Source organism: Silene latifolia, chromosome 11, assembly GCF_048544455.1.
Source record: "Silene latifolia isolate original U9 population chromosome 11, ASM4854445v1, whole genome shotgun sequence".
Taxonomy (NCBI): domain Eukaryota; kingdom Viridiplantae; phylum Streptophyta; class Magnoliopsida; order Caryophyllales; family Caryophyllaceae; genus Silene; species Silene latifolia.
The window spans coordinates 175302218-175328562 of NC_133536.1; the positions used below are offsets into that span (position 1 = coordinate 175302218).

Sequence of the window (26345 nt, forward strand, 5' to 3'; positions counted from 1 at the left end):
CATTTTAGGTGTTGTTTGGCCTTGCTTATGGAAAATGATTTTTCCTTTTTAAAAGGAGTTTATTCACAAGTTAATTTTCGGAAAAGTTTTAGTTGTTTGGCCATACTTTTGTAAAAGCGGTTTCTCACAAAATTTATAAGTTTGGCCTAACTACTTTAATAGAACTTTTGTTTGCTTATTTGGAAACTCTCTAATTTACCATGTTTGGCCAAGCTACTATTTTTTCAATTACAAAAGCACTTTTTAAGCTTGGCCAAACAACACCTTATTTTTATTAAATTCTAATCTCATATATTTTATTTTATTTATTAGATTTAAATTTAATTTTTATTCTTTATTCATGGTTTTGACTAATTTTCTAATTAATTCCGTCCTAGGTCAATTTTTAGTCCAATTTCATAAATGGACCGACTTTGATGCTAGTGATCATTTTATTGATCTTTTTGAAAAAGCTAGCTTGGAAACCAAGCATTTGGACCGAAATATCTAAAGATGTGTTCAAATATTTTATTTCAATGATCACACTCTATTTCTGGCACAATCTCCGTAACACCTTTTATACTTATATTTTTCTTATTATTCCACATCTCGTTCATTCTCTTCTTTTGCAAATAAGAACAAACACAAGAAAAGACCGAATGGTACTCTACGTTTGATTTGAACAAATAATTTTAGTACTTGCTCGCCTTCTTGTTTTTTTTTTTTTTTTTTTTTATTTCGTGGCAACTAATTTTACGTACGTGCTTGCTTTCTTACTTCTTTATTAGGATTGACCTTCCTTCATCCAAATTTTAAGAGTAATTATCGCCTTTAATCGTTATCTTATAGTTAGGGGTCGTTTGGTTGCCACATAGAAAACATAGGCATTGGAAAATCTCATGATTTTGAAAAACATGGGTTGTTTGGTTGCCATAAATTTTAGAAAATGTAGGAATTAGAAAACATGGGTTGTTTGGTTGCCATAAATTTTAGAAAATGTAGGAATTAGAACTTCACAGGAACTTCCAATGCCTACATGATGTGGGAAGTTGCTTACCTACTCCCCTCTTGGTCATTGGAAGTTCCTGTGGAATTTAATTCCTACATGAAATAAAAATTCCCCCTTGAATTTTGTTTGCTTATTTGGTTCTTTATGTATTGGCATGATTAGTATTGTTATTGAATTTGTTATTCTTGGTTGATCGGCTTGGTTGTTTGTTTGTATATGGTTCTCGAGGTGCGCCCTTGGCTGAGTGGAGTCAACATCGGGAATGACTTCACGCCCTTGATTCGCCCCTTGTGGTTTCTGTCACAAGAGAATGTGCACATTAATGGACATGGGTTATTCGCTCGTTGGGATGAGCGGGGCTTAGGTGGCAAGGCTGCGGTCCCCAACTGGCGGTGTGGGTCTCCTGTTGCGATGAGAACCCGGCAGGGATACACACTTCGGTGTGTAGGCGGTTACTGGTTACTGATGGAGTTTGGAGGAATGTGTATGAGTGGTTTGAGTGTTGTTTGTTGCCTTTCTTATTCCGATTATTCAGTGAACTGACCCCATTTATGTTTTACAAAACTGTGGTGATCCATTCGGGGATGGTGAACAGATATTGACCGGTGATGAGCTTATGTTACCTGCGGGATCGAGGATGGAAGTGTCACCACCTAGAGTCTTAGCTTCCGCTGTCATGAGTCTTTTGTTTACTTTTTGAGCTGTAGTTGGATTTCATTTCTTACTTTGGTTTTGGTTTTTGAGACATGTAATAAGTTCAACTTTATACTTTAATAATTATTCTTTGATGATCCCTATTGATATACTTGTCTCGGGTAACCGAGATGGTAACACCTTTATGTGCTAGAGTGGTCCTTGGTAAGGCACCTTGATATATGGGGGTGTTACAAAGTATTTCATTGTTTCGGACAGTGATTACGGGTAACGCATGGTGGTATGACTCGACATTTCATTGTTTCGGACAGTGATTAGAGTAACAATGATTACAAGTAAGTAGTGAAATGTTATTACTATTGTTTCATTAATAAGAGTAAAATATTAATAACGGGAGTAGTGAATTTGTCTCAAAATTTATTTCATCGTAATTTTAGGATATGTTATAAAAAATATATTAATGATAAATTTATGGGTTATGCAACTTTAAGTAATTTTATTTAATAAAAAAAAAATTTAATGATAAGTAGAGGTAGTGCGGGCGAAGCTGGACACCAATACTAGTAAATATTATACCCCACCTTTTCTAACAGTTTTGACTCCCTTTAAACATCACTCTCTCCATTTACAAGTTACAACCCCATCACAGACATCACCCTCTCCATTTAAGCTATGTTTGACAAGATATTTTAGGTACCTGATTTGACTAATATTTCAGGTAGTTGTTTTACATAGTGTTGTTTGGTAAAGTTATTTCAGGTACCTGAAATGAAAAGCTATTCCAGGTAGCTTTTTAAAGTTTCAGGTAGCTGAAATGTTCTACTTTACATATTTACCCTTTATTTAAATTAATTTATTATAATTATTAATGTCGTTTTATGTCATTTTACAAAAAATCAGTTACCTTTTCAGTTAGCTTTATCAAACACTTTACAATTAATCGGCTACCTTATCAATTTCCAATTTTCAGCTAACTTTTCAGTACCTTTTTAATTTCAGTCACCTTTTCAGGTTTCAGGTACCTTTTCAGTCAGTTTTACCAAACAGAGCCTTACACCCCAAAAACTCGTCATAATCACCCTTGAATCACAGCAAAAGAACCCTTTATAATTGTGCTCAAATAGCCGCACAAACAACCTTTGTAACACGCTTTAACCCGTGTTCTGCCACCCACATCGACACCACCATCAAACACCATAAACACTTCCTTACCGCAACCAATCTCCACAAAACCCAAACCCCTGTTCTGGCCATCAACCCTTTACACCACCTTCGACCACCCTCTGCCACCTCCACTTTGACCACCTTGACATCCTTTGCAGTCCCATCTTTCCAACAATCATCTAGGGTTACGGTTAGGGTTTGAGAAATCCATTGGAAATTGGGGATTGGGGATGGAGAATATGGAAGAAGAGATGATATTCACGAAGGATGATCTGACGGCACTTAGAAACAAGTATGGGGGTAGTGATGATGAATTGGCGTCGGCCATGAAAGAATTAAGCACTAATTTCATTAATCCCGACGGCGTTACCTATAGCTACTCTGTCGTTCCTCGAAACTCCGATGATGATGATGATCGTCATGAATTATATGAACCTCGTGTCCTCGATCGTATTCGAGGTCATTTAATTTCCAATAATTTTTGGTACGTTACCCCCCCCTTCCCCCTCTAAATTCTTTATTATTCGGGTTTTAGGTTAGTCCTATTATTTCCGACATTTGATTTTTCTTGCCCTAAGGTTTCAAAATCATGAGAGGGCCGCTATGCTCGACCCTAGTCTCAGGAGGTACGCACCGTCTCGATTGTATGTGGTTTAATGAATCGGAGATGAATTGTGAACGTTGTTCGATAATCTAATATATGTGTATTGTTTATCAGTGAGGAGGGTTATCGGCCATTCAACATAAAAACATTTGTGGTTGATCCTGATAAAATACAGCACAGAATGAGGAACGAACATTTGGAGGCAGCTTCAGTCGCTTTAGCATTCTTCAATTCCAAATTCCCTGATGTAATTAAACCCCCTCGCCCGCCTTCTTTCGTCTTGTTTTTACTTTTAGGAGGTTGTTCTGTCGGATTCTTAACATTTCTTTTTCTTGTAGTGTCCCCCTTACATAGTTGAGGAAGTTTTTGGACACCAATCCTTCCCAAAGGGTTACGAGAGGTGGTGGCATTCTAATTTCAAAGCTAGCCGCAAAGATGGCTCTCCTTCCAGGCTATTCTTTGTCGAATATTATGATCGACGTACAGTCCCTTTTTGCTGCATTTTGGACGGTAACAATCTTACCCCTACTCTAATTGATTGATGAGCTATTTTGGATTTCCAGTAGTAGTATGGTATGCTCTTGACTGCATTCATATACGTACCATTTGTCCATGATAAATAGGATCATCCGCGCAAATTACTTATGGGAGTGTTTTGTACTCCCTTTGTCCCAATGAATACTTTACACTTGCTTTATTTTGTGAGGAGAAAATAAAGTAAGTGTAAACTATTGACTATGACAGAGGGATTTGATTGATGGGCGCGTTCAGATTCTAGGCAGTGCCTAGAGTTTAGGCATTTATCTTTCGTTTCTACTTCTAACTACATCTCTTTTCGTTCCACCAGAATATATTGAAATATGTAAGACTTTGGCCTTTTTTTTTTTTTTTTTTTTTTAAATTTGAAAGTTGGGAAAACCTTGTTAGGCTGTGTTGTTTTAGACTGAAATTGTTTGAACTTTGGCCATTGGTTTTTTAAATCCTGCCTGCTAAAGGTCGTCGACAATTTACTAATTATCGTCGACAATTTTAATGAACTTCCAAAACTACCCCTCCCTCATACTCCCCCTTATATTTTTTCCGTCTTGTTTTGTTTTCGTAAAAAAATACTCCCTCCTATTCATTCATTTTGTCCCTCTTTCCTTATCGAAGCTAGTCGGATTTTTGTCCCTCTTTCCTTTTTTTGGTAACTTTTGTGTGGTCCAAATTTAATTACATGTGGGGTAGAGTGGAATAGAGTGTTTTGTGTGGTCCAAAATCATTTTCTTAATTCTTGTGCAAAATAGAAGGGGGACAAAATGAATGAATAGGAGGGAGTAATTAATAATTACTAATAAACCCCGTTCGGGGATAGTTCGTTTTATTTTAATTTATTGAAACTTATTTTAATTAGCGATTATCGATCCACGCACCCAAAACTAATTTAAGACGGAAATTAATAATTTTTTTTAAAAAAAAAAAATTGTTGAAAAAGGGTCTGGATGAAGAAATTTTTCGTCCAGACCAAGGTCCGGACAAAGAAATTTTTCGTCCAGACAAAAATATTTTTCGTCCAGACAAAAATATTTTTCGTCCAGACCCAGGTCCAGACGGAAAATATTTTCGTCCAGAAAAAAAAAAAAAAAAATTAAAAAAAAAAAAAAAAATTCCGGACGAAAAATATTTTTGTCTGGACCATGGTCTGGACGAAAATTTTCTTTGTCCGGACCTTGGTCTGGACGAAAATGTTTTTCGTCCGGAATTTTTTTTTTTTTTTTTTTTTTTTTTGAAAAAAAAAAATCATTTTCTGACTTAGATTAATTTTTTGGTGCGGTAATCGATAATCGCTAAGTTCTCGTTCATGTTGTTAATTACAAATCCCGCTTTTTTTTTTTTTTTTTTTTTGAAAAACCGTCTTTTTTTTTGTTTGAAAGATTTTAGTGAGACGGAAATTGACTTGCATTTTAGTGAGACGGAAATGGAGTTATGTTATGGAGGGCAAACTTGGAAATTTACATTAATTGTCGACAATAATTAGTAAATTGTCGACGACGTATAGCAGGACCCTTTTAAATTTGAAAGTTGAATTGGACTGGACAGGACGAACTCTATTGTTCTTTTGGACTTTGGCCATTGGATTGGACTTGATTGGACTGACACTGGACCCGTGTCTTTTGGACTGAAATCGTTTGGACTCTGGCCATTGTTTTTTTTTTAAAATTTGAAAGCTGGAATGGACTAGAGTACTAGAGTAATAGATTGGGACTGAACTTGATTAGACTCGACTATTCTTTTGCACTGAAATTATTTAGACTTTGGCCATTGGAATGGACTGTACCAAACCGGTTCTTTTAGATTGAAATTGTTTGGACTTTGGCCATAGTTTTTTAAATTTGAAAGATGGACAGGACTGGTTTGGACTGAAATTGTTCTTTGAGATTGGACTGGAGTGGACTGAAATTGTTCTTTTGCACTAGACTGGACTTGACTTTTTCTTTTGGTTTGGATTGGATTGGACCTGACCTGTTTAAAACATGGGTCCTGATATATATCGTCGATAATTTACTAATTATCGTCGACATTTAATGTAAATTTCCAAGTTTGCCCTCCATAACATAACTCCATTTTAGTCTCACTAAAATGCAATTTCCGTCTCACTAAAACACAAGTCAATTTCCGTCTCACTAACGTCTCAATAAAATCTTTCAAACAAAAAAAAGACGGTTTTTCAAAAAAAAAAAAAAAGCGGGATTTGTAATTAACAACATGAACGAGAACTTAGCGATTATCGATTACCGCACCAAAAATTAATCTAAGTCAGAAAATGATTTTTTTTTTTCAAAAATAAAAAAAAAATAAAAAAAAATTCCGGGCGAAAAACATTTTCGTCCAGACCAAAGTCCGGACAAAGAAATTTTTCGTCCAGACCATGGTCCAAACAAAAGTATTTTTCGTCCAGACGAAAAATATTTTCGTCCGGAATTTTTTTTTTTTTCCGGACGAAAATATTTTCCGTTTGGACAAAAAATATTTTTGTCTGGACGAAAAATTTCTTTGTCCGGACCTTGGTCTGGACGAAAAAATTCTTCCTCGAGGCCCTTTTTCAACAATTTTTTTTTTTTAAAAAAATTTATTAATTTCCGTCTTAAATTAGTTTTGGGTGCGTAGATCGATAATCGCTAATTAAAATAAGTTTCAATAAATTAAAAAATTAAAATAAAACGAACTATCCCCGAACGAGGTTTATTATTAATTATTAATTATTTTTTTACGAAAACAAAATAAGATGGAAAAATAAATTTTAAAAAATTTCAAACATAAAATAAATAAATTTACAACGAATTAGGCACGGACGGGGTTTATTATTAATAATTTATTTATTTTTAACGATAACAAAACAAGACGGAAAAATAAGTTTATAAAAAAAAAAACAATCGAGAAATTAAAAAAAAAACGAAAAAAAAAAACACAAAAATGGGCTTGGACGGAGAACATTTTCGTCCAGGCCCAGACGAAAATATTTTTCGTCCAAGACCTACACTGGACGAAGAACATTTTCGTCTGGGCCTGGATCTGGACGAAATTGTTCTTCGTCCCAGCCCAGGTATGTTTTTTTTTTCCGTTTTTTTTTTAATTTCTCGATTGTTTTTTTGCAAAACACGACTAAATCCGATTCAAATCAAGGCATCTATCCTAATTCCGTCTACAATAAAGGCACATATCCTAATTCCGTCACAAATTTACAAACTAAGAAAATACTCAAAAAAAAAAAATTAATAACAATCACATACCTTGTTGAATGTTTGAATTTGATGACGGAAATGATGTGGTTGAAACGGTTTTTTGTTGTTATGTGAGTCGGGTTTTTTTTTATAAATTTTGAAGTGTGAAAGGTTAATTTTTGAATAATATGAAAAATATAAGGGGAGTGTGAGGGACGGGTAGTTTTGGAAGTTCATTAAAATTGTCGACGATAATTAGTAAATTGTCGACGATCTTTAGCAGGCAGGTAGAACATTTGGCAAGTTAGGAACAATTGTATTCAGAAGGCAGTTGTACTGTTGTAGCTACTCCTAGCGCAGCACTAAACAAATTGTTTTTGTTGATCCGAGATAGAGTCTTTGGTCTTGGTGGAAAAACTTTGAGCAAAAGGGAAGTTGAATGGTTTGTGTGGGCCTAGGTAGCACCAAAACGGACACGGACACGGACACGACACGGACACGTGATACGACCTCCCATGAAATTTAGGACACGGGACACGCTATTTAAATTTAATAAAAAAACATATTTTATGGTTATAAATAATGTATGATTTTATTTTTGTAATGTATTTGATTCTAAATTTAATGTATTTGATACTAAATTTAAGTAATTGAAGGTAAAATTCGACCTTAACTATAACTAATTCTCATTTCTCACCCAAACCAATCTTCTAATCAATCTCTTTTGACAATTTTTTCCTCGTCTAAACTATAACATTTTTAGGCGTGTGTTCGACGAGTGTCGGGTGTCCGACACGGTGTCAGACACGAGACTGCTAGTTAGGAGGAGTGTCCGTGCTACCTAGGTGTGGGCTCGCTGATAGTTGATTTCTTTGATACCTGTTAGTTTATGGTTTGTGATTACACAAAATCTCATTGAAGACGGACACTATCCGTCATAAGCCGAAGACGGATAGTGCCCCTCTCACAATATGCAAGTGGCACTATCCATGGGGTGCTCCATTCCCCCCCCCCCCCCCCACCCCCCCACACTTGCCCTCCCACTTGCTTTATTGTGAGAGGGACACTATCCATCTTCAGCTTGTGACAGATAGTGCCCGTCACAAGCAAGACTAACTGTTGTGATTATTTATTCTTAGATGTTATCATTATAACATTCATTTAAATCCAAACAAAAATATTGTGTAATGGTCTTTATGATCTTTTGTTCATTGATGCAAGCATACTTTACACAAAAAATATAATTAAATATAAATATAATTTTAAAAGTTTATTTTATGGTAATAATATTGATGTCATTAATTTTTAATGTAAGTTTTTCTTTCCTTTTTTGGTACCTTAAAAGGGTTGTATTTATCATTTTTCTTTATTTTATGCACTTTTTGTTGATCTTTTAATAGTGTTATTTATCACACTATTAGCATAAATGTCATTTGCTCAATCATCAGTATGCGCTTACTGAGGATTGTCTTTGTTGTTATTTTGGTTTTGTGCAGGAGCTTCTTGTGTCCGTGGATGTCATTTCTGTGGGGAGGAGGTTGTTCATCCTGACGATGATCGTGTTCTGAAATCCAAATCCTTGGACAACGGCAATCCTCCTTCTTGTCTTGCTATTGAGTCTTTTATATCGCGTGATGCTGTTGTCATACGTGATATAAAGGATATCACTCGCATTTTCGGCTGAAAGTCCTTTTAGTGGACAAGATTCTTGCATTACCTTGTTGGATATATACATGGTGGTTGACACTTCGTCGACTGCTAATGGCAAAGTGAAAATTGTTAATAACCACCTACTATTTACGGTATTTTACAAACTACCATCTTGTATTTGATTTATTACAAAATACCACCTACATAAGAGTGTATATATCCCAACTCACACCGTATTTCACTTCCGAACATGTTTTTACTTATTTTCCGACTCGGTTACTAACTAAACAAACAATTACCTTAATTAACCCTCTAAATCATACCCCCAAAATCATTATAACTCTCATCAAAAGCAAAAACACTCAGTATACCTTCTACCCAACCCAACTTTCCTGATTAAAAATCGTCAAAACACCAAAATATGAACATCCTTCATCACTACCCCCATCGTTATCTTATCTGCTGCTGCACCTTCACTAATCAAGTTCAAATCGTCATCAGCGACATCAACAAGCTAAGCAATATGAGATAGTAATATCAGTTCCATCGACTCTGCATTCCGTTGTTCATCCACCGTAAGCACCACTTTGTTTCCTGTATAGCAGTTTCCTGTATAGCATTGTAAGATTAGTAATGCAACAAAACAAGAAAGAGTCTATTAATGAGCAATTAGTCATACATTCATACGACCACGGTTTTATACCCTCATATGATTATTTGTCTGAAACAAAAGTTTCAACTCAAGTCAAAGACGAATGTTACACAATGAAGCAAACAATCACAATTGAAACATAAACAACAAAAACCAATAATTTAATCATAAAAATTCCTAACTTAACTAAAATTAGGGTTTTTATTAACCCAGAATTAAGAAAGGTAAAAGCTTAAACATTTGGTACCTTCTAGAATGAAAAAGACACAGACGTAAATGATTGATGATGCACTTGATTATTCACTTGATGATGGGCTTGCTTAGTGATGATGTAGCATCAATTAAGCCTAGAAATTAATGATAATGATGGTGGATGTTCTTAATTTGGGATTTTGATTTTCAACCGTAAGTTGGGGGCAAGGTATATTGAGTGGTTTTGTTTTGATAACAGAGATAAAATTGATTTGGGGGTATGATTTGGTGGGTTAATTAAGGTAATTGTTAGTTTAGTTAGTAACCGAGTCGGAAAATAAGTAAAAATATGTTCGGAAGTGAAATACGGTGTGAGTTGGGATATATACACTCTTATGTAGGTGGTATTTTGTAATAAATTAAATACAGGGTGGTAGTTTGTAAAATACCGTAAATAGTAGGTGGTTATTAACAATTTTCACAATGGCAAATGATAAACTTGGATAACGATAGAATCACGAATCGTTTTCCTTAATGAGTATTTCGACCCTTACATTTGCCTCGGGTTGCACGAAATCTTTCGCTGGATAAGACTATCGATTCCCTCTCGTTCTAGGCAAATAGAATCGAGAGAATACAAATGAAGTTTGTAATTTGTTTGTTCTTTCAAAGTCAGAAATTCTGATTTTTCTTATCCCTTTCTTCATGCATAATCATGTATATATATACATAAATATCATGCACAAATTAGGAAAATAATTAGTTATTTTCCAATAGGTACCTTTTGGCATTATCATACTTATCCAAAAGTCTACTTGACTTTGACCAAATCCCGACTACACTTAAATGATATCGGTGATTCACTTAAATCACCAACATTCCTCCCCCATTTAAGTGTAATCCTTTATTCATTTACAACAAACCAAACCAAACTCATACATACAGTGAAAATGTCACGCAGATTGAATTTTCACCTTAGTGAACTATACATTCTGCATTCGAGTATCGAGGTGTCTCTAAGGATTGAACCCGTCAAGTCATTTGAATACATGAAGATAGAACACATACAAGTTCAAGATAACTCCATAAGTTTATTACCGACACTATTTTACAAGGCCTAGTGTCCCTATCCATTCATGAGTGCTTACAAAGCCAAGTCCGAGCTTTAAGAAGCGGCCACACTTCACACTCATATAGGTGGACTCTTTTAATCGTGCCCTGCAAAACACTTTTTCAAAAGATCCATTAAAAAGATTAACTTCACCCTAACTTATCATGCAGGTCCGAGCACACACTTTCGGGATAATAAAAACAATGTGCTCCAATCATTGATAATAGGATTTCCACATTGAATTTTGCCTCTAACGTTATATTAGAGGGGAATTGGGTGTCCTACCACCAAAGATTTATATAGGCTTTAAACATCCCGATACCGACTTATGAACGAAGTCCCTAATTGATCCTTTATGCAAAATGATCAACTAGACATTGAGGTCTCATAAAACAACCATATCATCCATATTTGATAGTTTATATATCACGTTATAATAACGTCACGGTGCGGCCGTCACCATAATTCACTTGACTATAAACTTAGCCAAGTTAGTATCCCTTATCAACATGGGTAAACTCGGTCTCATTCATAAATGAAACTCGTAGATCAATTTCTATAACCCTTTAGCCTTTTTACCGGCTATAACTAACACTACGAATATCTACTCCTATATCAATCTTATAATGCAAATTAGCCTTTTGGAAACCCATTTAATAATGGCGCCTTTCACTACCATTTGTAGAAAATAACTATCTACAAGGTAATACCATTTGCATACAACTATTCTTCTAAAACCAAAGAAAATTGACATAAGACAAACCATAAATCATGGCTTACTTTTATACCTTCACACTTGTCTAATGCTTGCCAAACATAGTACTAGCATTACTACTATTCTTACTCAACTTCTCAAATGTATAAGCAATACAAGACCATGTGAATATTCGAGATATGACTCTGCTTTTACCACATTGAATATAAGCGTCATACTCGACTTATAGAAGTACTTACCGGAGAATAATTGTCATATTCTCACACTCGATCCTAACAACAAGGATCATAGAATAACAAAATTCATATTTACCTCCCCCATGTTCTTCATAGAAGAACACGATAATAGAACCACCTTTTACAAGGTAAATCATCTTTGGCATAATCTTTGGTCTATGCCAAAGATCGACTTATCATTAATCCTACAACACATGACAACTCCATAACCGGATTGTCAATAGTTATACATTCAATGCTGTCAATTTACCTCTTACATGGCTAAACCACCATGACTCCATAATCTCACCATGGTTATTAAAAACCATCATTCCCGAGATTATATGGTAAAATTAATTACATAAAATTGATACATAGTCATATTATAAATTAACAATAACACTATCATGAACATACCATAAGTCCATAACCGTAACATAATCATCAATTTTGTCAACAATGATCAATTTACGATAAACAAGACAGTTGCAGGAAAGATTGACCATCATGACATAATAATCAATGGACCAATGATTACAACAAAAACCAACTAACATAAGAATGTTCAAAGAATAAAGAAATCAACACATGATTCAAGTATGATAGTGCATCAAAATAACTACATTATCAAGTAAAATGAAAACATGTTATACACTTATTCTATCGTAATCCCCATCAAATAGGCATTTGATGACCACCATTTTACCATGGATAATACATACGGATAATTAACCTTAAAGACACCATGTATGATGAATCATGTATGGCAACAAGGATATCTTTTTTCTTTAGAGACAGACACCATGCATAACAACATCATAATCAAATGAATTAATATGCATAGCCAACAAATAATCTGAAATTCAAGGTCATGAATTAACTGTCTCTAAACATGAAATATGGACAAGGAAATCCAACTCCTCCAATATCAAATATAAACGCACAAATCATGCAACTGTAAACAGGAGTATGATTAAATCTCCAAGAATAATTTGTCAATGATGGAACCGGTTTACATGAAAATGATAATAACCACATTATGTAGTCATCATCATGAAAATAACTACCGTGTCATTATATACGTAAACCACAAATATGATAAAAACTGGGTACGTAAAAAAACACGTTTTATAGAACTATCAAACATGTCAAAGGAAGTCATCCATATTAACCATGATGCAGTAATATGCCATGTTTCCACCATAACAGATCATAGAGGAAACATTTGATAACAATAAAAAAAGTAAGCAAAATGTTCCATGCCCACTTCAATGTCCTAATGACCGACTAATTCAAAGCATAAAAAGCAAAGGACATTGGACAATGTTCATATCAATGATTTAACATCACTTTAATAAGTATGCCTATCATTCTACGAGTATCAAGCATCACATGAAACATAGAATAGAATATGTAAACATATCTTAAAGGTAGTGGTGTTCAAGATATCCTCATCCTCATTGCCATGAATTCGTTACCGAACATCTCACAAATCAATCGGGTCATCAACATCATCCCCAACACGCAATTCCATCGTCATCACAAAAATACTCTTTAAGAATGTTGGATATATACATGGTGGTTGACACTCCGTCGACTGCTAATGGCAAATGATAAACTTGGATAACGATAGAATCACGAATCCTTTTCCTTAATGAGTATTTCGACCATTACATTTGCCTCGGGTTGCACGAAATCTCTCGCAAAATAAGACTATCGATTCCCTCTCGTTCTAGGCAAATAGAATCGAGAGAATACAAATGAAGTTTGTAATTTGTATGTTCTTTCAAAGTCGGAAATTCTGATTTTTCTCATCCTTTTCTTCATGCATAATCATGCATATATATATATATATATATATATATATATATATATATATATATATATATATATATATATATATATATACACATAAATATCGTGCACAAATTAGGAAAATAATTAGTTATTTTCCAATAGGTACCTTTTGGCATTATCATTCTTATCCGAAAGTCTACTTGACTTTGACCAAATCCCGACTACACTTAAATGATATCGGTGATTCACTTAAATCACCAACATACCAGACTATCATGCATTGTCTTTTTGTGTTATAATTTACGTAATTGCTAAATCCTACACACAATTTTGCTATATCCTATACATTTTTCCCTTTTTTTCCACTTCTACCCTTATCTCTAAAACAATAAAAAAAAATTGATACTCAATCCCAGATTCCCATCCCTGACACCCTCCCACCCCTCCTCTTCCCCTTGCTCCGACCACCCTGTGTGACACCCCATACTCCAAGTGCCTTACCAGGACCATTTAAGGTATGAGAACGTCACCATCTCGGTGACCCGAGGCAATGATAATCAAATGACAATGAAGAAACATAATTTAAATAACAATATAGTTTAAAGTGATTACATGTTCAACACCAAAACTGTTAAACTGAAATACAAGGTTCTCAGACGGTCTACTGCTAAAACTATCAAAGCTATAAAACATCGTCTGACACAGCGGAAGACTTATAACTGCCACGTGATGACTCATCCCAGCTATCCCATACGCTTCATATCAAACCTGCTCAATAACTGCTCACCGTCCCCGAATGGATCACCACAGTTTTTAAAACATTTAAACGGGGTCAGTACTAATTACATAATCAAAGCCACACTGAAACAATCATACAAACAGCTCACACACAATCCCAGTCTCCATCTCCAATCACCTCATAACTGACTACACACTAAAGTGTGTAGCCCTGCCAGAGTACCCATCGCAACAGATACTCCTCGCCACTAGTGGGGGACCGCAGCCGTTCCCACCTAAGCCTCGCTCATCTCCATCGAGCGATAAATCCATGTTCATTAATTTGCACATCTCTTCTGTGGCGGGTTCCACAGAAAGCGAATCAAGGGCGTGAAGTCACTCCCGCAAGTGACTCCACTCAGCCAGGGACGCACCCCGAAAAACACAGACAGATAAACAGCAACCACAATACAACATCAACAACCGTCTGAATCAATCAACAATATGAAATCACAACCGTCTGAATCAATCAACAATATGAAATCACAACCGTCTGAATCAATCAACAATCACTAACTACAGCACAATCACCACACACATCATGTAACTAATACTGAGTAGGGAAACCCTACCTAGAATGCAACCACCCCAGACGGTCTAGCAGCTAATCAAAATCGTTTTTCAATACAATCACCTCCTATCAAACATACAATCATACAATAAACATCTAATAAACACAATACTCCCAAAAGCCCCAAATTACCCAATTAGGGTTTCAACTAAAATCAATGAAACAACATAAAAATTGTACTAGGACCTTACCCACAATACGACGGTCTCAACGGCGTAAAGAACACAACGATCCGATGACTCTAGCCCTTAGGATTTACCAACAACGCGACAGGAGTGAACTACGTAACTTCCTTTTTCTTTTGAAAGGTTTAGAAAGGTGAAAAGTGAAAAGTGATTAAAGAAAATGACGGAAGCCTTTTATATTAATCTCGCGTTATTAGCAAAACCCGTCAAAACAAACCTGTAAAACACACTTACTCGATCGAGTAAGTGACTTACTCGATCGAGTAAGTGACTTACTCGATCGAGTGCCCCCTACTCGATCGAGTACCCAACTTACTCGATCGAGTACCCTCTGAAAAGGACTACGATTTGCGTCAAAAAACTACTTACTCGACAGAGTAAGCCCTACTCGATAGAGTACCCAAAGACTCATAAAACCGTAGTATTACACCCCCCCCCCCCCCCCTCACCCAACGTCGACCACTCTCTCCACGCCGTCGACCCCAGTCCTTTGTCGACCTATTACGCCGTCGACCCACCAATGCCGTCAGCCTTCTCCCTTCTCCGTCGTCGTTAACCTTCCCCTTACTCCATCGCCGTTGACCTTCATGCTTCTCCGTCGTTGATTGTTGGTGGGGCGGTTGGTGGGTGCAAACTGTACACAAACAGTTGAGGGTGGTGGTCCTTCGTTGGGGAAATTGATTATTTGTTTAGGGTTTTCGATTTGTCACTCTTGATTAGGGAGTGAAAAATGAGAGGGGTAGACTTGGAATAATACGTAAAAAGGTGCGGGATTTAGTAAAATTGTATGCGGGATTTAGCAAGTCCCATAATTTATGACCGGATTGTTGCTTATTATGGTTATTAGTTTAAAACCCGTGCAAAGTTGCACGGGTATATATAAAAAAAGAATTTTAGAAACAAATAACTTCATAATGTGAAGGTTTCTGTGCAATATCGTGTTTAGCCATTTACATTATCAATACAAATATACAATTTCATTTGCTATTTTCATAATATATACTCCCTCTGTCCGGAATAGTAGTCCCTCTTAATAAAATAAAACAAAAGAACTAAAATGAAATAAATTAGTCCCTCTGTCTCGATCAATAGTTATCTATTCATTTTGTCACAAAGATTAATGAAAGAAATGAGAGTGATTTTGAACCACACAAAATTATAATATTCTACTTACCTAGGAGATGAACCACAATAATTACCCTAAATAGAAATAGATAACTATTAATTGTCTGCACAATGGTCTGAGTCACACAAACCACTACAACTGAATAAGAAGGCAAAGAGAGAATAAACAAACAAAATTAGGATTTCATTCCGTATTTGTGGTGCTAATTTACAATTTGATTATTATAGAAGCATTTGAAGCTATTCACAGTAATAGGCACAACACCACAAATGATATACATATTAAACAAGAGTAAAGCATAAGAAAAGGACCTCAACTTATTTTTTCCAGTTAAGGACTTGTAGTATTAAACTTTTCCATCAAGGACTTGTAGCATCACTCCGTTAATTGTCCGTTAAAAGATTTCTTTTTGCTCCTCTTTAACAACACTAGCTCTTCTTCATCATCAACTATTTTTCCTTGTTTTTATAACCATTTATTTAATCATCTCATCCCTTCCATCATCATTCTTTCATTAAAGAGAAAATCGATATTAAACATTCCCGCTATTTTTCAGAAAAAGCAAATAGCATAAGTGCCACCCACCATACCAAAGCACTGCCACCGGCGTCATCGCCTAATATTTATGTTATATGCCTTGGATGAGTAAAGGCGAGGATTTGCTAATAAGTACATTGTCAATGGACTTTTAACTTATGATGGTGTGGATTTGGTACATTGTTAATGAACTTTGACATAATAAGCTGGCGAATTTGATCATATCGATCGGTGAGACAGCGGTATGTAAATTTTATCACGTCGATGAGATAAATGGAAACATCTCTATGCTTCTTTCCTCATAATCTAAACTCTAACCTTTGTAAGATGCACTTATTTATTTTCATTTTGCTATGATCCTCTCAATTCTTCAAAGGCTTCAATGGTTCTTGTGTTGGTATGGTGTAATAATGTAAACATCAATTTCCAGGTTTGCGTTGATGTTAGGTATTTTATAATTTTGTAACAAAATGCACAATTAATTTGTTTTTCATTAAGAGTTGGCAATGGTGTATTGGTGTACTGGCCTCATCGCATTAGGGCGGAATTGGATGACAGTTGTGAAATTCAATCTTATTTGATGCTACGACGTTCCTCTTATTACCAATTCTCTTAAATTGTGTTTATTTTTTAGCACAAACTAATTTATCATGTGATTAATTTTAGGATTTTTGGTGCATATTAATTTAGGATTAGGCTCTAGGTATTATCTGCTTGAGCACATTTGTTGGTAGCATAAGAGTTGGACGACAATTGTGAAATTTCCGCAATTTCTGCTTGTACTCATATGAACACTACTCTAGTTTCCAGTACTGTATCATAAGAGTCTATTGTCCAAGAAAATCAATATCAGGGCCCTCCAAGAAAGGACGATCTTCTTGCAACATATTCTGGTGGTTACTGGTTACGAACCTTCTTATTAAGAACTCATCATCTTTAGTCTTCGCAAATGGTTTCCAAAGTTCTCAGTTATGCAAAAGCTCTAAATCATTGTAAGCCACCAAAAATGAGTAACCAATCAGCCAAAGATTGTCAAAAATGAGTAACCAATCTCCCAGGAGTACTAAGATCTACAAAGTATTGCTAAAATAGCCAAAGATTCTAAATGATAACCAAGTTTGGTAATGAACAATTCTATGGTTCTAAAACATGGACAATATATGTGAGAGTGCACTTATGAAATAGGTTGCCCCATTTGGAGATAATAGTGAGGCTCAGAGTTTCCGATCATGTAGCAAGTGTAGTATTAAACTATGTATTCCCAACTTAGAGAAAAATATCATAAAGCTTTCTATTATAATGTCCAATACGATAGTTAGCATATTAGTCATGAATTGTATAAGAAAAGGTAAGGGATTGCAAGTACCATGATCACATCCTTAATTATGCCCAGTGAACATATTTTTAAGCAACCACTAATCGACAAACTCCTACTCCATACGAAATGCACCCAATAAAAAAAAACATAATTGTTCTCTTGTGTAGGTCAAATTCACAATCAAAGTGATGAATGTAGGTTATTAGTAGGGGATACGATACATTAGAAAAATATATGCATTTCAAAGTGAGAAAAAAAAAATTCAATTATCCAAATTGAAATCTTAAAATTCTCTAATCTTTTCCTTTTACAAAAGTGGTGTGAATGCCTATATGTTGGGTTCTCAAAAAAAAAAATGTTGATGGTCAAACAATGATCAGTAAAATTGCATCAATATCAGTATTGTGAATTTATATCAAATATCATCCCCAAATTTCTTGACACATAGAAAGAAACTATGTAGATCTGTTTTGTAATGGGTTCATTTAAATAAGCATAAATCACAACTCCCTCAAAACCCAAATTCATGACGTAGAAAACTCAGATTAATCACAAAGGCGACATAGGATAGTTACGGAAAAGAGAAAATAACCTACAAATCAATCAAAGTAAAATTTGAAAAAAATCAAAACTAAGTGAGTAATTTACCTAAATTAATAACCTTCATTTTGAGACTCTAAGACCAACGATTCGGCAAAATCTAAGAGCATCAAATAAAAGCTTTGTGTACTGTTGAACGTTACATCATTGAATTAATCTTGAACCTGCAAAAACAATACGTGGGATGAATAAGTAAATGACAAAAAGTGGTATACAATGGTAAAACGCGATTGATTTTGAACGATAGGCCATCAATTGAAAGCGGAGAAATTGTAAAATACACCACTATAAAATGAAATAAAATAAAAAAGTAGAAAAATGAAGAATAAAGATGATGAAATGAAATGAGTTTATTAAGGAAAATATTCATGATAAGTGAAGAGCTTGATATTGTCGGGGTAAAAAATTATATCAGAGGTAAGAGGGACAAGATCAGAAGAGCTTAGAACGATGACAAATGAAAGATAGGGGAGGTGATTATGTTAGGGTTTTTTGTATATATAGGTTTTTCTTAGGCGGGAAAAAAGTGAAGAAGAGGGTGACACGTGGACGGGTAAGTGTATAGTGGTTCTTGTTTTATAGTTTTATATAGATATAGATAGATATATATAGATAGATAGATAGATAGATAACAAAATTTGCTATTCTATTCTTGATAATTTGATTATGCACCTATACTTTGGTTTTAATGAAAATTTTCAGCACCTATATGTTCAAATTTGATGCTAGAATTATATGGAGTAAACGTCACTCAACTCCTTACACAACTCCTTATGTAGTAAGTCTTTCTTGTGATTGGTATTTCCGTCACAAGCTTGTGACGATCAAATATCATTCATATGGGTAGGTAAGACAAAAACAAGAGTGTCTAGGGAATTACAATTGGTTTGTCTTTATCTACTCAAGTGAGTTTTATTTGACCCGTCATAAGCTTGTGACGGATATTACCCGTCACAAATGAGAATTTGCACTACTTATAAATATATCATTAAAACTTTGGAGATACGGTCTCGCACTAAGTTAGTGAGACATCATTTTTGTTATACCCATTTATTTACTTTTTGTACCCCTTTTATTATTAATAATTATAGTTCAAAATGTCTCATTTATTTGGTACATGTTTTCATAATTATTTTGTGAAACCATTTTTATTAATACCTCGTTTTACCGTATTTGTACTTATTTTATTGCTTTTTGTACCCTTTTTTCATCAATTTGTAATTAATCTCTCACTAAATTTATTGAGAGACCGTCTATCAGAAGACCTACTCTATTTTCATACTTAATTTTTAACACTATAACTCAGTGAAGGCATGAAATAGGGGTACTCATGAGCTACGTTCAAATCTCATGAGTCGCGAGTTTCAATATTTTACCATGGCGACTTTCTTCATGTCCAAAAAAAAAAAGAAATCTTGTTTCCAGCACTGGTTCCATTTACACCTGGTAAAAGTAACCCGACTCGATTGACCTGATCTAAAAAGGCTGACTCGAGACCTGGAGTGACCCGAACCACATCACCCGAATGTGACCCGAATTGAACCGACCCGACCCGAACATGACCCGGGCTTTCTTGACCCGTAACTGACCCGACACAAAAATGACCCGATTCGAAACCACCTAACCCGAAAATGACCCGACAAAACTCTAATTGAACCGAAAAGACTTGAAATGGCTATTTCTCTATTATCCATTGACCCGAAAATTACCCGATTTGAAACAACCCGACCATCTTGACCCGAAACAGACCCGACCAACAAACCCGAAACAGACCCGAAACCTGAAATGACCCGTCCCGACCCGAATTAACCCGAAATCAATGAGAGACCTAAACTGACCTGACCCGATCCGTTGACCCATTTTGTCAGGTCTAGTTCCATTATCTGAAAAATACTAGCATGAATGATCGACCATGTGAATTTATTGAACCTGCTTTTGTTTTACCCGTCTTTCGTAAATATAAGGCTAAGATTATTGGTAGTCTTGAGATAAGATTTTGGTAAGTCTTGAGACAAGACTCACTGAAGATTCCCAATAATCTACCCTAATCTTGAGAAAATCTTAAGTTGGGTCTTGAAATCCAAAACTCAACTTAAGATTCTATATGAGTCTTGACCCCACTTTCAAAGGTAACTATCCAATGAGTTGCTCTTATGTGTTATACTAATTTTTGTCCTTTTTTTTAAACCCCACATTTTCTCAAATGAAGTGAAAAAGTAGAGTCTGGGTGAGTCTGACTGATAATGTATAGAGTCTGGGGTCTGAGATGAGTTTAAGCAATAAAGAAAAATAATAAAATTTAGTGGAAAGTTATATGGCAGAGTCTTAAGACTAAAGAGAGTCTTGCTGATAATCATATCCTAAGTAATACAATGATGGTCTGCTAAGGGTTTGAGGATGGGGAGGGTCATGTGGCTATTTTGTGTAATTAGTGATCGACCCTGATCTCGCTCGCTATTGGCGGGGTCCGCTGGGGTTATTATTTTTATTTTATTTTTATTTTTTTGTCGTCAAAACCAACTCGGACCAACTCGGACGATAACTCATTCACGACGTGCAGCCACTAATTTTAAAAAAAAAAGGTTTTCTTGTCACGTGATGATTTCCAAATGAGTGTGATCGAGTTATGGTCTGAGTAGGGATTCAATGAATGAGAGAGACGTGTTATAGCCCTTCTAGGTGAAGGGTCCTAATAATTCCTGGATTATAGTTTGATTAAATTTCGCATATCTCTATTTCCATGTGTTTTCTATCCTTTGCAATTAATCCCCTCCCAATTACGCCACGAAGGTATTGACGGATAATGGTGGCTTTTCCCAAAAAATAGGGGGCAGAACATTGTCGAAAGAGACAACCCAGCTGTATCGTTGGTGGTTTGGCGGCGATAATGAATTTAGGTGAAAATTGTATAGTTTTTGTAGATTTTGATTAATGTGGTCGATGAAATGTAAGGTTATTATTTTGGTTTTTGAATTTTTGACAAAAAAAGGTCATTACATAATACATCTTACAACCACCCTAGTTTGTTTTGAATCGTTTCACATCTTTCCTTACGTAGAGTACCAAAAAAAACATATTTCCTTACGTTTGTTTTCTTTTAGGTCGGAGCATTAGGGACATTTGTCTAAAATGAGTTTTCAACCGAGTTAATTGATCGTTAATCTAGCAGCCCATGCTATAACCAAATTCGGAAGAGTTTGTAAAAAAAATAAATGAGAAAAATACAAATGAAATACGTGTCAAAAATTCATTAACACAGACAAAATATTTACAAGGTATCGGTCGACATTTTTACCTTTTTCCACATTCATCACAAAAAAAAATCACAAGACCGAGACAGACCGGGGGTTTAGTTCAGAACTTCAAATCAACAAAAAATAAGTGTCCAAGATGAAGCCTTACACAGTTCCAGTCTACTCTGTACAAGATTAAGTAACACTAACTTCTTCACCAACATACAAACAGTAAAACCTTGAAATTACGGGTTAAAAAAAATCACCACCTATGATTTTGATTTCTTCAGCCTGCAAAAAGTAATTACCTAATTCGTCAAGGATAGAGAAACCGCCTATCTCCTTAGTTGTGACAGCTTACATCACTTAGATTGAACCTTTCTCTCCAACGATGTCAATACAAAAATGGATTTAGAGTTGTATCTGAGTCTTTATGTCCCGTGTCCAGCAACGGTATCTCTTAGACCTTGAAGGCAAAGATGCAAAGCTCTTTCAACGTAATCAGCAACTAATCTCAACCTAACTTGGGATATATCGGCTAGAGGACAACCGTGCACTTCAACGGAACGAGCATCCCTCTGTTTGCATTTTTCCCAATCATCAATTCCGTGGCTTCCTTCCATACCGCGTTGATGTGAGGTATGTGAGCCAAATCAAGGACAACAGTCAGTGCAAAATCAACCGAGTTGTGTGGCCGATCCTAATGAATATTGTCATCAACCTCTGTTACTTTGATACTCAGTTGCAACATTTTGGACGATTGCTGACATGATTTCATAGTAGTTACAGAAAAAAGAAGGAAGAAAATTAGAAACATTTATTCACACTTTGCCCCTTACCTTATCCTCTGCCACCCTCCCTTTCGATTACCTATATTCGAATTCTACTTTTATCTCTCTCTAGTCTCACCCTTTAACCATCACACCCCTATCTCACATAGCACTCTTTTACACTTAAGAGTATGCTATATCAAGCTATGTTGCTCAAAGTCGGTAAAAGAGTCAGAAACAGGTGCCTGCCTATTTTGGTAAAAATTATGAGTTTAGCCAACAAAATAGTCCCGTGGGAGGTGCAGATTGCAGAAAAGGTATTTCCAACACGGTTCGTGCCAGAAACCTGGGTTCCAGGCCTAGACAGTGCAGATGTACTCAAAAGATTAACTTTGCTCCCATTTAAAGCTGCGTGGAAGCAGGATTGTTTGACATTGGCACACCAACAGTTTGCCGTCCATTGACAAAATTAGGCTCTAAATCTTTCAATTCCTGCGCAACGTGTTCCATGATGAAAGGCCTGAACTGTGGACAGGGTAATGACCCTCCAACTGAAGGACCGCCCTTTGGTGGTGTGGCCGGTTGAAGCTAGACCTGATCTCCAGCAAAGCACCGCATATCAGCTGCAAAATGTTTACGGTAGATGATTCTTATCCATTAAGGGCCCCTTAAAACAACAGAAACATCGATTGGCAATAACGAACTTGGTACTATTCCCGAACCCCTTATCCAGAAGCAGCAGCTAGCATAACACCGGCCTGCTTACCGAGAGAAGTTGCTGCTGTTACTGATGTGGATGCACCAGTCATATTTGGTGTAATTTCTCCCTGGAGGACTCCCTGACCCAAAATATGGATTCCTTGTTTGGATAAAGCTGACACTGTAGAGCCCCTGGACCGATTGCAGTCTGACCTGCCCGAGCAGGTCTAGTTGCAGCAGCTAACGCATGTAAAGGTCCAGCTGTAAGGCGAATGCAGTCCAACAGAGATTGCATTTCACCTCCGTTTATAAAGTCTTCAAGAAACTGCAAATTAAATGATACCCGTCATTCTAGGATCCTAGGACAACATATAATCATGCATGTTAGTTTAAAAATAAGGCACCAGACAGATTAGGAATACAGAAACACTTCCATCTACTATGCCACAACCCCAACAGCTTCAGACACAAACATTACCACAATGTCATTAAAGCCTCCCACAAATAGCAGGGTAGGGAGCGGGGGGAAAGAGGTTTGTTTCCAAGACAACTTCAGACACCACTCAAATAAATCTATTTAAAATCCAGTGTCCGAGCAGGATAAACATTTGCAAAATATGGTCGTCAATAAATTACTTGTTTATATGTACCAAAATAAAAATAAATTACTCCGTACTTGTTTACTCTAACAAAATAAAAGACATGAAATAAGTATGAGAAATTTCGCAGAGAAAAACATAATCTAGGAAAAGTATCCATTAAAATTTTATTATACCCATCAACTAGTTCCTCTGATCAAACAAAAATGCCGAACTTCACCCCGAGCCTAAGACAATGCTCCCACGAACTTCTCGGTTAAATAGCAAGAGCAAACAAGGTGTACGTCTGTACTTGGTGAATACGTACAAAATCAAAATCAATACAACCTGACTTCATGTCTTGAATCCCATCATAAAATTTTGACAGGGCAGCCCTTCGTAGATATAAGGGGAAAAAGAAAACTAAAATGGTCATAAGAACTCAAGCTGCGGTTCTTTGAAGCTTATAACCTTCAAGCAGTAAATACTTACTTCCTAATTAGATCTCCCAAATCATGCAAAGATACAATGTGTAGTAGAGTCTGAACAAGAAAAAAATAAGCAACCACAAATTGCTCATTTAGCATAAAGTGGCACTTAAACGAGGCAAACCGTGGTATGGCACAGAGATAGTAAGCCAACCTACCTTAGTATGAGGCCATAGCTGATCTGGCATAACATGCATGGTACATCCCTCTCTACCAGATTCCCACTCAACAACAAAACGTCCTAAGACCCCGGGGCCGAAACTAAACCACACACTCATGAGCCTAACAGCTTCATTTTTAAATGCCTTTTTCATTTGCTCTGATAATCTGCGAGGTCCATCAACACTGCCCTTGGATCCACCAACAGATTTACCGTCAGAGTTTACATTTTCTTCCATCTTATCTTTGCTCTTAACACCCAGTAGTTTACACATCCCAAGAGCAAACATTCTAGCATTATAAAGTCTACGAATGTCCGCCACAAGCTTCTTGATACTATCCGCTTCAACGGACTGATAGCTAAGGATGACGCCTTCACCATCGTAATGAATGTGGGAGTCTGCATCAGAAGTGTTAGCTATTCGCACCCCACTTCCCTATGACGTATCACTGTCTCCCTTCTGAAGTTCCCACAGATCTCTAAAATGTTTGTCATTAATGTTCAGTATTCTTCACATCCCAACACAACTTTCCTGGTTTCCCAAGTCGCAAACAAATGTACGGCCATGAATCTCCTAGAAAAGAAGGAATTTTGACCCGAATGTGTAAAAATGAAGCTCTAGGGACTGTTTCTTCAAACTAAGGAATGTCCAAGGCCTCCATATGAGTAGTTAGCATGGCATGTTTGATGCAAAGCGAGCAATGTCTCACAATATGAAGAAGCGCTGATATATAAGCACCTGCAGGGGCATTTCCTCTGTTTGCTTCAGCTAAAAGATCACCATAACTGCGACTTTCAGCATTAGGAAAATTATATGATGAGACTAGTGAATATGCTGACGGTTGAGCAACTAACAACCTTCTTCGTTTAGGAGCCTCTCCATCCACTAGAAAACCTCGAAGTGATGGTCGTAAATTCAGAATATCAGAAAATTTCCATTTCTTAGGATTCTTGCCATCATCTGACAGGGTTACCGGATCTGAATACAAAACAGCCTTACAAAACTTCATCCAAACCAATCTTTGAGGAAAACAAGGACTGTGATTATAATAAAAGTTTCAAGGAATATTGAACCGAGCAAAAATCAACTACATAGCAATCTTTCAACTTTGTTCCGACTCCCCTAAAATAAGCTAAGTATGCAACAGAAGCTTTCAATTTCCTTGAATTATGCCATTAGGAATCTTTGTTTACTTTAAACTTCACAAAACGCCAAACAAGTTGAGCAATGGCAGTGGCGGAAGTAGAGCAACAAGTAAAAGAGATACCTCAATATGCACGTTAGCAGCGTCAGGATCAACAATGCGAAGAGAGTTTTTGATTTTGATGATAGTATCAACTTCAGTGCCCGTGAGATCTTCATTTAGTGAAGGGAGTACTGAGGACAGAAATCTGCAAACACAAATGAAAATAGCGTTGAAGGGAAGACTGAAGCCAGAAAAACGTTCCAAGTTCCAACTATCGTTATGTCACCTCATCTTTGTTTCCCTTTCACATGTTTATTAATAATTGCGTAAACAGATGGAAGTTGACATGTTTGATACGGAATGAAATTAGAAGTAGCAATAGAAAATATCTACGAGTAATAAAAGAAAACAGACCTAAGGTACAAGTCACATAGCTCCGAGTTGAACGCTTCATCTTGCTTGCTAACACCGTAATTGAAACCAAATAATAATAAAGTAGGGTGAAAATTGAATCAATATCCTGTTCTTCGGAATTGAAAAGTTGAAAACCGTCTAAACGGAACCAAATCCTTCACAAAATTGGACAGGATGAAATCGGTGAAAATTATTAGTCCGTCCCTCCCGCTTTTACTGTTCTCAGTTCCTTCTTCAAATATCCCAAAATTATCGTTGT

At 36.1% G+C, this 26345-nt stretch overlaps 1 protein-coding gene and 1 pseudogene across 1 annotated transcript; one reads left to right on the forward strand and one right to left on the reverse strand.

Moving 5' to 3' along the window:
* The first annotated feature begins 2721 nt into the window (after positions 1–2721).
* On the forward strand, positions 2722–9006 carry LOC141612093 (uncharacterized). Its single transcript, XM_074430807.1, has 5 exons — positions 2722–3290; positions 3385–3432; positions 3525–3657; positions 3749–3920; positions 8608–9006. Exons 1-5 carry the CDS (start codon positions 3037–3039, stop codon positions 8793–8795), a joined length of 795 nt encoding a protein of 264 aa, XP_074286908.1. The 5' UTR covers positions 2722–3036; the 3' UTR covers positions 8796–9006.
* A 12818-nt stretch (positions 9007–21824) lies between these two features.
* On the reverse strand, positions 21825–25743 carry LOC141612094 (mediator of RNA polymerase II transcription subunit 14-like; annotated as a pseudogene).
* Positions 25744–26345: the final 602 nt, after the last annotated feature.